The sequence below is a fragment of the Rhinolophus hipposideros genome (genome assembly GCF_964194185.1).
Source record: "Rhinolophus hipposideros genome assembly, chromosome: 24".
NCBI classification, from domain to species: Eukaryota; Metazoa; Chordata; class Mammalia; order Chiroptera; family Rhinolophidae; genus Rhinolophus; species Rhinolophus hipposideros.
Window position 1 is genome coordinate 31936763 of NC_138070.1, and position 13902 is coordinate 31950664.

Consider the following 13902-nt stretch of genomic DNA (forward strand, 5'->3'; position numbering starts at 1 on the left):
CAGGCCATCTTGTATCTCTAAAGCGGTGATCATCACCAAGCCATACCCCTGGGTGGAACACGTGTGGAGAATGGAAACAGCAGAGTCTACAGACATCTGTTGTATGGCAGGCTGATGTGGGCATCTGACAGCACATAGGGGTGAGGGAAGGGTTTGGAGGCTGAACTGAGGCAAGGCTTCAAATTACATGGCAGCACCAGAGCCTGCTGGGGAACACAAACTTCAGAAAACAGAACTCTGGCTCACCACGTGCCCTCACAAATGGCTCACAGAGTCAGAGGCCTGGACGCTGTGCTAGCTGAGAGCTGTTCTAATCAAAAGAAAAGAATGGCCATCCTGAGTTGTGTACGTGGCTGAAGCAAGAAGAGACACTAACTCCTACTTAATCTCTCTGGGAGACCAACTGAAACAAGCAAAATTATATTTTTTTTACAAAGGAAGGAGCAAGAGAATCCATATTAGCTAAGCAAGGATGCCATACACATATCACAACCTGACCAAAAAAAAGAAAATAAAAAAGATTAAATCACACAAAAGATTAAATCATAAGCAGGGACTACTTCTGAGAGCTCATTCAGGGCCCCAAGACATCAGTACAGGAGACCCTGAGGAAGGTCCACCCAAATCTCTCATCTAATAGAAAATGTATCCTTGGAGGATGGAGCTAGTCAGCTTGCACTTCATTGTTGCTGTTACAATTACCTGACAAAAATCGCTTTACATAGTGATGGGAGGTGGGGGAAAAGCAGTTAGTTGGGGGCAGGTCAAAATAAGTTCATCTGTACTGCTGCCTTGTTTGAAAATGGTTCTCAAATTCTCATAAGTGCTATCTGATTCTGTTTCTAATTTTTAATATTTAATAATTGATATCTGATTCTTACATTTCCTCAGCCCCATTTTTTTTTCCCTACAAAATGAAATTTGAATTAAAAACTATTAAATACTATGCCTGGGTTATACCAATTCAGATTTTTTAGAGAGAGAGTGCGAGGGCATATTAGGGCGTACACACACACATACACCTTTTAATTATATAGATTTATTTCCAACGTAGACCTGGAGATATCACTTTGACTAGTCTCCCTCTTGATCTTGGCTCCACTGGGCTAAGAGAGAGGTGTCAGCACAGCAGCAATGCTGAAGAGAATCTGATGACACAGCACTCAGAACCCCTTCTGCAACATGCACACCCACCAGCTACACAAAAGTAGCCATGAATCACACGACTTCACATCAGCATTATTAACCTTTGATTATGAAATAAGACTATGAAAGGTATTCAAAGGCACAGATAGTGGGCACCATTTTTAAAATATAACTGGCCCCTACTCCAGAGTACTAAGTAACTTAAGAGATCTCTACTAGCTTATGCCAAATAACTGATTAAGAACTGAAGGACCAGAAATAAAATTGAGAATATTTATGAAGATTCTCAGTCAAGAAGCCAGTAGGTGAGAACGAATCCTGGACTTACGTTCAATCTGTATTTTACAAAGGAAAACGCCTTTTTGTATCTTCATATGTGAGTAGAAGTAGATTGAGATTATGCTTCCCCTCCATCATTCACAGTAACCCCAACACACAAATCTAGCTGTTACTCACCTTGCACAATGAGGTGGACCCTGGAGGTCTTGGGGTGGTTGTCCGTCTGCACAGAGCAAGTATACGGGCCCTCGTCATACACGTCCACGTTCTGGATCATGATGCTGTACTGGGTTGGTGTGTTGACCAGGATAATTACACGCGGGTCTATGGACCACTTGTCATTCCCAGCGTAGAGGATGGTGCTGCGGTTTAGCCAGGCTACCCGTGTGACTCGGTCATCTATGGTACACCTGTGGGACATAGTGGGGAGTGAAGGAGTGCGGAAAGGGGAGGAGAGGGAAGGCAATGGGGAATATTGAGGAAGGGAGAAGGAAGGAAGAAGAGGCGGGAAGGAAGGAAGAGAGAGTGTTGAGAGATTATATTATAAAAACAGTGGCTGCATTTCAAGGAATAAATGAAACAACCTAACCCAGTGCTAAAAGAAAACAATCAATTATTGACCATATTTCCTAAATATAGGGTAATAGTGGCCTGAATCATCCTGAAGAACTGGTGTTGCAAAATCATTTCTATTTGATTTAGGAACACATATTATGTGAATTCACATATTATGTGTATATCTTTGTCTTGTATTTGCTTTCTATTTTATTTTTCCCCTAGGCTTATATGAAAATTAGTTTATATTTCTTGAGCACATTAGCACCTTGTGGGAGAAGTGGCCCAGGGGCACAGGGGAGAGAAAGTGGATCGGTATTTCAAATAGGTTACAGATAATCCACAAAGCAAATACATAACCTGTTGTTAGTCAAAAATTGAACACATTTACCTGCAAACCTTCCTGCTATTGACAACCTCCTTGTACCACTGAGCAGCCCAATGCCTGCAAACTACAATTTATAACATGGATTGGTACAATTCACCTTAGAAAGCCAACAATTTTGAAGGAAGCCATAGTTACCTCTTAAGATTTCAGAAGCGGGAAGAAGAAAATGGTCAGGCAGATTTCATCCTCCCTCTTACACTCCTCTCCCTATCCCAACAGAGAAAACAATGGGGCTGATGTTCTCTAGGTTATCATCAAGGTGAAGAACTAACCTCTACCGTCATACTTCTCACCTACTCTTCTCAACAACTGGAGGCAAATGGAATTTGCTTTTTGGTGTGTATGACCTGCAAACTACTAAGTTTAATGCAGAAATAAATATGCCTGTTGGTCAGGAAGAAAAGTCTCATATGTGCTCCAGGAACATGGAACCTGTAAATAGGAAATTAGGGAAAGGGAATGCTTTATAAATATGGGTTTGCAATGAAGGGCATGGTTAAAGGGTTAAAGTTGTGTCTACTTGCTACCCAACACGCTAGTCAATTACAGCCCTGCTGCTTCTCTCAAATGTCCTATCAGAGAAGGTAGGAGGTATGCCTTCTGGGGACAAGAAATGTGAATCCAGTGCCTCGAGGTGAGGAGACAGGGAAAAATGACCGCCATCCCTCGTCACATCTGATCCCACTTCGACCGAGAACAGAGATTCTTCTGACAGGGCTAGGAGATGGGCAGAATGCCAAAGACACTGGCAGTGGAGGAGAGAGCACACACATTCTGGACAACCTGTTTCCCTTGGAAGTGACCAGCCTGACATACCCTGAAAGGTCAGGGGAACAGAGTGATACGGGAACACCAAAATGACAGCTTTCGTCGAAAGGGGAAAACAGCCAGTCTAGTGAGGTATTCTCCCTGGTTGGTAGGAGGAATAAAAACAAGACTAGCTTCCAGTTATTGAGGTCTTTTTATGTACAGGTCCACTTATTATGCAGCTGGTACCGAGGGCGATGAGGTAGAAGTGAGGTGGTAACTAGGTGCTTTCAAATTACAGCAGGAAGAGATTCTTCTATTTTAAATCATCTTTCCTTGCTTTTTTTTCAAACTACAAATATAAAACAAACATGTGAACAAATATAATACAAAGATGCATAAAGGCCAAGCTAATCAATGCATCCCCACCCCCCTCCTGATTCCCTCAGATCATTATTTTGGTAACGGCCTATTGCTTCTCCTTCCACATTTTATCCTCACAGATATATATTCACATATACAAAGGTTGTGTAGATTTGTTTTTACCTGAAATAGAACCATAGTTTAACATTCCTATGAAGCTTTCCTTTTAATTTGACCACGGGCATCCCTGCACACCAGTAGTTACAGATTTAATTTTGTAATTGTTTCTAGGTAAGTCTAACATCAATGAGATGAGTTTTGGGGGCCTAGGTGCACTCACCATAAGATACTAATAATTCAGATATCATTGAATGACTCCCACCTTAAAAGGTGTGTCATTGAGAAAGAAAAATTGAAGTCATGTTGTTTCCTTCATATCCTGGGACCCTAACTTGACTTTCCACAATGTTTTTCCTTCTATAGAACATTTCCATTTCACTTAAGAGACTAAAGCCCCAATGGACCTTCCCTGCTTTTAACTTTCCAAAATATTTCTTAGGAAAAAAATATGATAAACTCATTCGTTCACTCTCAGTTGTAAATTACAAGAGGTAATGTGCAACCTTTTCTAATGATGACTGTATTTTCATAAAGCCCACATCCTGTTTGAATAACTCCTAATGATGAAGTGCCAGTTGTACAATTCCAGGAATCGGCAGTCTGGAAAATGAATGGTGAATCGGGATGGAGTAAAGAGAATCATCTTCCAGTCCCTGGAATCACACAAACCCAGGTGACTACGTGCAAACAAGTATTTTTGCTTTTCTTCAGGTCAATTATGTAACCCCTTGCACATTTTAAAGTTGACATAATTTAAATTATAGTTGCAAAGAATGAACTTTTGGTCTGTGGAAAACATTCACATTTTAAATATAAATGATGTTTGAAACATAGATAATAGTGATTTGATACTCAATACTCATTTGATACTCATCTATTTTCAACATTCATGAACAAGCTCTTCTTTAACACTCATAAAATGTGTGTCGTTTTCTTTTTTAAACTTGAACTTGTGTTTCCATTACATCCTCTGCAAGATCTTATCCTGATACAATATTTTATGCTTGAAAATCTTTTATTGATCAACTATAATATTTACATATAAATTTAACTTTCTTGTATGTTCTGTGACCATAAAGCTCTGAGTAACATTTTATTTTAAGATGAGTTATCATTACAAGGATAATATTGATAAAATGATATAAATATATTGTGCATGTTATTAAGTAATAATTAAACATAACAACTGAGCTTTTACTGGAAATATAGCTCTTAGTGGGATAGATGAGGCTTTTTAAAATTATACCATGGATAAATGCCATTATTCCTAGATAGAGCTAAGGATCAATTCTATTCCTATTTTTGCTTTAAGAGAAACCTAGAGCAAGGAATATTAGAGTATGATTCTATTTCACATAAAACCTGTTCACATAAGCAAGGATATGGAAATGAAAATCTTGTGTAGAAATGTCAGTCAATCCTTTGAACGTTTTCCAAAATATATACCAAAAATCACATGGTAATATAGCTTCAAAAATCATTTTAATGATATCATAGCTGACAATTCAATTAATTCTTCCTTCAATTTCTTTTAAAGCAATGAATTGGAAAATACCTGACTGGCAAAGGGCTTTGTATCTCAGTATCAAATTCATTCAATTTCTCAATATCTGGAGAGTATACTGCTAATGTTTTACAAGGCCTTATCAAATTACTATTAAAGATAGGTTACTTTCTTCACTTAAAAACTCCTTTTTTAACCCAAATACACTCAGAAATGAGGGGAAATTGAAATACTATTTATTTTAATATGCCAAATTCCACTGTCCTGTCAGAAAACGTCTTTTTCTTCCTCTCTACTTCTAAGACAGAGAAGGCACCAGGTTTGGCATGAATTTAGCTCTGATGAAATAATGTGCTCAGTACCTTCAGTACTTCTCTGCTTCACTTTGGTGGACGCTCCTTTAAGAGTGAGCCTCTGTTTGATAATAGCTGGGTGACAAAGGTGAAAAAGAAGGTAAAGGAAAATTCTCTCCTGGACAATTAGTAAAGTGGAAGCAGTCAGAAAGGACAACTGAAATAACAATCTAATCTCAGGCACTATCTCAGGCAGACTCATTTTAGAAAACTTGAGATATTAAACTACATTACCTTAAACCTATCAGTGTCCGTGTATAAAACCTACAACTGCAGCGTGGGGTGTATGCAACCAGGTCAAATAACCACGGAGCCTGGCAGAGGCTAACTCTGAAACACATCAGTCGAAATCTACCTTCGAGGGGCCAGAACACAGCCTCAGTGCCAGCCACACAGCCTGTGGAGAGCTTTGTGTATCTCTCCAGTGGGGCTAGACAAACCGCACATAGATGACCAGGCCCGATTTATCTGCTCTCAAACTTGGAACTCATTAGTGGGAATGGAGGGCAAAGAGAGGGGTAACTGGATAGATAACAGGTCTCAAACGGAGCAGAGTTGGATCACTGAATCTGTACAGTTCAAAAGCCTAACAAATCATCAAGAAAACTTGGTAGAGTGAGGATGTTGGTGGAGGACAGTTATTTTCCTCATAACATTTCTGTGCTTCAGAAGAAAGTGTAGTGTCAATGCTTCTTGCTTTTTTCCATCACAACAGGGCTCTTTCACTGTCCTCTGAACAGCAGTAAGAAGAGCTTAGGGGGGGACTTAAAAAATATGTTTAAATGTTCTTTCAAACCTGGCTCGTTCCTTGCTGTTTATGGCTGTGTCCTGGACTCTCATTAACAAGAAGCATGTTTTGGGGGGTTTTTGATGTTAAATAAGGAAGAGTCAAGAGGAAAGTTGAGAAATAGTAGTGTCAACTTCCTGATTTCTTGAAAACTTTAAGGCATTTAAAATTCTTACATTCCAAGTTAACCCTACCTACTGGTCCTTCATAAGAGAAATCATTACTACTCTATCAGAAGTAATGTCTAAAATTATATGGTGCTTATTCTGTGCCTGGCACAGCTTGAAAACTTTCCATATATTAAATCACTCGATCTTCATCTCTACCCCTTGAGTATGCTCTAGTAATATCCACATTTTACAGATGAGGAAACTGAAACACAGAAAGCTTCAGGACTCCTGAAGTCCACAGCTGGTCCTATCAGAGCAGGAAATTCGGACTTAGGCAGCCCGGCTGTAGACTTTCTGTACTTGAGAGCTTTGGTATGCTCCTTGAAAAGAAAGTGCTTGTGGCTTAAGAATCCAAGTAACAAAGCCAGTCAAAATTGGTTGGCCTTAATCAATCAGTTTCCCTCACATTTATGGTACTAATTTAATTTCCTCATAAGGGATAAAATAGTTTAGCAGAACAGAAAAGATACTTGAAAGTTATTTTGTACATTCTTAACCCAGTGCTAGCTACCTATCTGTGAGGAGAGGTGAAAATAAGAATCAGAAAGAGCAAAGAGATGCCCAAAAGACATTGGGAAAAAGAGACTCTGCAGGCAAAGTGCCATTTCTAATGCCACTGCTTATGGGATGAAGGGTCGTTTGTTCTGTTTGAGGAGGAGGTACAGGCAAGGCAAACACATGCCTTCAAGCAGTGGTTCTCAAACTTTAACGTGCATCAGAATCACCTATAGAACTTTTTAAAACACAGATTGCCTGGGTCCAACTCCCAGGAGCTTTTGGTCCAGTGGGTTTGGACATAGGCTGAGAATTCGCATTTCTAACAAATTCCCAGGTGAGGTCAGTGTTGCTGGTCTAGGGCCCCCATTTGAGAACCTCTGCCTTAAAGAAACCAGACAAGAGATAGGCTGGAATTTAATCAAAATAATAAAATCTTCCTGAAAAGTGAAATTAGCTGGTTTTAATTTTTTTGTTTGTATCTAGTCCTTTTGTTTTTATTTTTATATTTTGCCTTTGCAAATACAAAATTTAAAAGTGCCATGGTTGACAACAGATATTTAATGAGTGTCTAATGTATACTAGAGAAAAGTTCCAAGAGCAAAAGTTCCAATGCTAGGAAAGGGGCATGCCCCTTTGAAGCTATGTCCAGTGAGACAACGAAAGCATATTAGTAAAGCATGTTAATTTCAGAGACTAAGTAGCAAAAAATAAAGCAGAGCAAATATATGGTGATGGAAGGAGAACTGACTCTGGGTGGTGAACACACAATGGGATTTATAGACGATGTAATACAGAATAGTACACCTGAAATCTATGTAAATTTACTAACAATTGTCACCCCAATAAATTTAATTTAAAAAATAAAATAAAATAAAGCAGAGGAATGGAGAGAGCCACGGGGACAGGGATCATATTTGAGACTAAGTGGTCAGAAAATGACCCATTGTGGCCTGCATGCTAGATGTTGAAGTCTTTACAATCTTAAATCTGTATGCAATATGATGTACACCTGAAAATCATGTCTAACTCAAAAATGAAAGTCACACCTCACATACACAGCTAGCTGTAGGAACATGTAGATAATCTGGGTAGCTGGAAAACAAGTCTCTTAAAACAGCCTCACAAAAATGGTCTCTTCTATATGGATAACATTATAGGTGTTAGTGTTCAAGTGATTGACAATTGGCATTTTGAGATGCTGAAGTTAACTGAGAAATGGCTTTAGATTTTCACCCTTGTTATTGTGATAATACCTAAAATATGCTGCATGCCTGTCTATCTGAATGAGTGGACGTTGGCAAATAAAGTTTAATCTCTCATACAGACTTTCATTCTAAATCTCCACTCTCTTTGTAATCTAATGTTAATATTAAATATACCACATTTCACAGACTTTACAACACTGAATTTAATTATTTATGAACTTATTTGTCAGGCTGTAACTACCACATGAATAAGAACCCTGTCAGTGGTCTTCATTTTGTATTATCAGCACCCCCCGTAGTCTACCTGGCATTTCATAAGTGGTCAATACATATGTATAATGATTAAAAGATGTAGGACAATGGTTTTCAAACTCGTATCAGAAGAACCCACATAAGATCATAACTAAGGATACTGTATTATGTAGCTGAAAGTTGCTGCAAGAGTTGATTTTAAATGGTTTCACCCTAGAAAGGAAATGTGAATTATATGATGGGATGGAGGTGTTAACTTATGCTATGGTAGTCATCATTTTGCAATAAACACATGAAACTGACATTGTACACCTTAAATATATATGATGTTACATGTCAATTACATGTCAATAAAGCTGGGAAAGAAAGAACCCACATAAGGTAAAGTAGATGTCCTTGGAGAAATATGTATATGTGTGTCTCTGTGAGTTACACACGCACACACACACACACACACACAGTCCACTGTTTCTCTATTAGGATTTTTTAATTTAGTATTTTCATTTCTATAATACTCTGGAAAAATATAATATATACACATTCTCAATGTGCTATGACCACAATTAGATTTAAATGTTCAGATTTGTGTCTATTATTACCGTGGCATCAAAGAGTACTTCTTTCACTGCCTCGGGCTAATGAGAAAACTACAGAGGTGAATGTACTGTATTAGCAAAGCATTCCTGCCAAGGAAAGCTAAATGCTGTCAGAGTCCACTGTAGAAATAAAGGTTCCCGCAGTCTGAATGAACCAATGTGGAAGGAGAACTTGGTTGTCATACAGCATATGCTGAACTCAACAGTGACGTTCTTACAGCAGTCAGTACCATCTTCACATTGCAAGTTAGACATTAATTTCAATAAAACATCATCCATTAAATTAATATTGCAGATTTTAACTTTAATGGTTATATATGTGTATGATTTATAATTTTTGATTTCAGGGTCAAGTAAGGGTAAGATTAAAGCACTTATACAGTTTTATGATCATATATATAAAATGTTACCCCTGGGAATCCTGAGAACCTGTCTCTCCCCACCTCTGTCCCCTGCCTTTAAAATGACCTACTAGAGAATGCTCAATTTAAGAAATGCTGATAAAAGTAACAGGGTTGAATGTTAAAACCCCAAAATGCATTTTTAAGTGTCCTTTTAAAATTTACCCACAATATTCGTTTTTTGTTTGTTTCTTGCCATTTTGTCATTTGCCTTTTTCTCACAAATTGAAAGGTAATTACATTTAAGAAACTGGTGTGTATCAAGATGTATTAATAATGCCTATGTGAAAAGTGGGAAGAAGATTTTTCTTCAGAGAACTCAAAAACCAATAATAACTGGATTTTTTTTTTTTTTTAAGGAAAGGCGAGGAAGCTAGCCAAAATGAAATCTTTTTAGATCAATACCCAAAGTATTGTAAATTGCAAGAAGCTGTTCTCCTGGGAAGCTTTAACTACTCAGTGATTTCCTGAGTTACAAATACTGCCAACTCTAGAGCATTACCAAGGTCCCAAAGTTATGTAAGAGAAAACTTTATGATTCAGATAGTCAAAAATTCAACTAGAGAGTAGTAACTCTGCAAGAGCTAGTATTTGCTGATAAGGTATTGGTGGCTAATAGATATGAAAGCCTAGAAGAGTGGGGAGGGATAAGAGCTTTTCAGAGACGGTCCAGGATGGAAACACAGAGGGTCCCCCAAAAAAGGAAACACATTTTAAGAAAGGAAAAAAAAAACTGTATTAAAATTGTAACACAATGAATGACGTTATCATTCATTTGATTAACACGATCTTTTGAGCGAGCGTCATGCTACATATTGCTAACATAATTCAATTCAACTTCGAAGAGTAATACATAGATAACATCTCTTAAAACGTGTACATTTTTTTTGGCACCCCCGGTATTTCAGTGGAGTATGAGACTGATTTCGAAGGCTGCCTGACACATGGCATTGCACATTGTTCCTAACCAGACGATGGTGCCACACTAACAGCAGCTGGAGAGGAGAGTCTCATTAACACACAGAAAGGATGTGTGTGAGGGTGAGGGAAGGGTGTTATCCAGAGAAAAGGAGAAAACATATCATATGCATGCAGGATGAGGGTCCTTGGGGCAATCGAATATTTAAAACAAAACCAAGTAAGGTGTGGAGTATCCTGAGAACGGTGTTACGTGAAGCAGAAAATCAGCTGCAGGATGATGCTGTGTTGTGGTTTCAGCCGTAGCCGATGACATATGAGACCATCAGAACAGTGCTCAGTGTGTCCTGAAGCAGGCAAGGGGAACTTCCTGTCTCTACCAGCACTGGAAGGGCTCTCCTGAATACAGAAAGCGACTTCACGCATCTCATCCCCCCAAGTGAGGCAGCCAGGCTGAAGGCAGCTGAGAGCAGAGCATCTGATATGTGAAGGAAAATGAAGGGAGTGATTTATGGGGAAAGATGGCTCTGCAGAGAGGTGGAAATTGCTTACAGCCACAAAAGAGGAGCTAAAACTGCATCGCTGTGGGAAGAAAGAAGAGAATTCCTATCATGGTAATAGAAGGGAAAGTATCGGTAGCTAAACATAATTATGAAACGAAGCGGTAGGTAAAAACGCAGAAGAACGTTCTCCGAACAAAATAAAGAATGATTGAGCTGGCCTCTTCCCATACTCCAAGTCACTCTGTCAATTCACAGGGTGTGTTGGCAAGATAACTGTATCAGTTTTCCAAGGAGACAGAGGCAAGGCCAAAATAAAAATAGTAACCAAAACCATCATAAGAGACAGGGCCTGCCTTCAAGATTCTTATGATCTCAGGTGAATGATAGAATACCAGAGCATTAACAAGATACCATACCACACTCATGGATACAATAAAAAGTGTACACTCATCCATTCATTTCACACATATTTATTAAGCACCTACTGAGTGCCAAACATTCTACTAGGCCCTAGAGATAAGATGTTGAGCAGAGAATCATTGTCTCTACCTTCATAGTACTTTCAGATTTGAGAGAGCAGTACGCAGTCAGGAAACTGCCAGAATACCTGTATATTATACTACTGCAAACTGAATTGAGGCAACCACTAGAACTGTCTTGTACAGGGGATGGCATAGGACACCCTACTCGATCTAGAAATAGGTTTTTCTGAAGAAGTGGAAATCATTCCACCATTGGAAACTGAGGCAGAACACCTCAGTACATGTGTTGGTTACAGAGAGCATTTTAGATAGAGGACAGGGCAGATGTACAGCCCCTGGGACAAAGGTTGACTCAGGTAAGGAGCAGAACAAAAGCCAGAGTGGCCCAAGCAAAGCACATGAGGAAATGGGCAGGTTGCATGGCACTCAGGAGGTGTACATGGCTACACCAAAAAGTCTGCCTTTTATTCTAGGTATAATGGGGAATCCCTGAATAGGTTGAAGCAGAGACATGCCATGTTTTAAATGATGCCTTTCACAAGAATATGCTGGGCTTCTTTTGGAGAATGAACAATCGCAGGACAAGAGGCAGAAGAACTAGTGAAGGGATTATATATCCCCGTAGACATAAGAGAATAGTCGTGTGATAAGAGGGTCTCCATCTACAGGGGTGGGTGAGGAGCCAGAGCGACGGAAGGGAGTAAGGAATGAAAGGAGAGTGAAGTGCGGACACTTTCAAAATGTTGGCAGCAAAGGTGGGAAGAAAAATGAAGTCAGAAAGGGCAATGGCCTCTCCAAAAAGTTTTTGTTTTGTTTTTGTTTGTGTGTTTAAAAACACTTGGGAACTTATTTATTCATTTTCTAAATATTTAATGAATATCTACGGGGTGCTGAAACTTTTCAAACTTTTATATGCCCACAAATTACCTGTGCATCTTGTTAATTCCCTAAGTGTGGGTAGGGGCCACAATTCTGCCTTTTAACAAACTCTAATTATGCTGATGTGCTGGGCCCTGCACTTTGAGTAGCCCAATTTTAGTCACTGGAGACGCAACTGTCAATAAGAGAAGAACCAGCCTTCTTAAATACCAGTACGTAAGTAAATACTAATGAGATTGATCTTATTGAATGAGAACAACTCTCACCTGCAGGAGAAAGACGATAACTGCCAGAGAACAAATACAGTGGAGGTGAAAAAGTACAGGATTTGAAGCACATAAAGGAAGGTGCTTCACCTGTTGTATTATAAGAAAAGAAGAAAAAAATAGAAACACAGATATGTTTGTGGACCTAGTGTGGGGACAAAACCCCAAAAAGCAGTTTCCAGGCTCTCGGCCTCACATAGAAAGGTGCTGGCTCGGGTAGTAAATGGCCATCAACTGTGATCAGATGCCAGCAGCTGTGGCTAGTTGGCCGTCAGCTGTAACCCGTAGGCCATTGGCCACTAATATAATGGCTGTGGCTACGCTAGCAGAAAAAGGAATGGGGGCTAGCAAGAAGATGGTGGCTGGCAAGCGCGGACTGCTGTTAGGCAGATTATGTAGATCCTGCTTCCTGTGTCTCCAGCCCAGCCGCCAGCGAGAATATATTGGTTTGACTCCCCTACTTATGGCTCCATGGGTGTTCCTTTTTGGCCTTACCGTGTCCTGCGTTCTTGGGCGGGGAGTGGGAGCTGAGACCCTGCACGACAAATGGCGCAGCGAGCAGGGTCCCCTGCGTGACACATGGCGTAGTCGGCAGGATACGGTGCTGGCCAAAGCTTTCCGAAGGGCAGTGGAGCAGTTTGTGCGTATGAAAGCTCAGTCTGAGGAAGACCAGGAGGAGCAGCTGCCGGAGAGCTCGATTCCCGTGGAGGGGTGGGAAGACGTGGATGGTTCCCCAACCAGCAGAGGCCGGAGAAAGCGGAGAAAGCGAAGGTTGTTGCCGCCCTGTGGGCTGGGAACTGCTTGCTGAGGCAGCCCGGATGCAGGACTTTTAGTCCCAGGAGGAAACGCTTGCTGAGTCCTCCGTGGGAGATGAGGGTGAGGTCAAGGTCATCCCTCACCCCCAGGACAGCCCTGGCGAATGACTATGGACTATGGGGAATTGCCTTCTATCCCTAATTTAATGGACGCTTGACTGTTTGGGAACATACCACCATGTAGTGGGACTGGCGAGAATGTTTGCTTTTGTGTCTTGACTGGCCGCCATTGATAATATGTAAGCACCTTGATGTGAGCCGCTGTTGTTCCAGCACAGTACCCCGAGAGGCCCAGAGAGAGAGTGGCAGTGCCCTGAGGCCCTGGCTGTGTCCAGGAAGTCTGGCTGTGTCCAGAGAGTGGCAGTGCCCTGAGAGGCCCTGGCTGTGTCCAGGAAGTCTGGCTGTGCCCAGAGAGAGTGGCAGTGCCCTGTGAGCCCTGGCTGTGTCCAGGAAGTCTGGCTGTGTCCAGAGAGAGTGGCAGTGCCCTAAGAAACTCTGGCTGTGCCCGGGAAGACAGGTGGTACCCTAAGAATCCCAGGAAGTCTGGCTGTGCCCAGAAGTACTGTGGTGGTCCCCTGAGAAAACCTGGCTGTGCCCGGGGAGACTGGTGGTACCCTAAGAATCCCAGGAAGTCTGGCTGTGCCCAGAAGTACTGTGGTGGTGCCCTGAGAAAAC

The 13902-nt window shown here is 40.7% G+C and overlaps 1 protein-coding gene across 8 annotated transcripts in view; it reads right to left on the minus strand.

Annotated features, from left to right (window-relative positions):
* OPCML (opioid binding protein/cell adhesion molecule like) overlaps window positions 1–13902 on the minus strand; it is a 1299542-nt gene that overhangs the window by 284964 nt on the left and 1000676 nt on the right. For all 8 annotated transcript variants that reach the window (XM_081036598.1, XM_081036600.1, XM_081036599.1 and 5 more), the window contains one exon: window positions 1603–1835. In XM_081036598.1, coding sequence (XP_080892724.1) covers window positions 1603–1835 — 233 coding nt within the window. The remainder of the gene's footprint in view (window positions 1–1602; window positions 1836–13902) is intronic.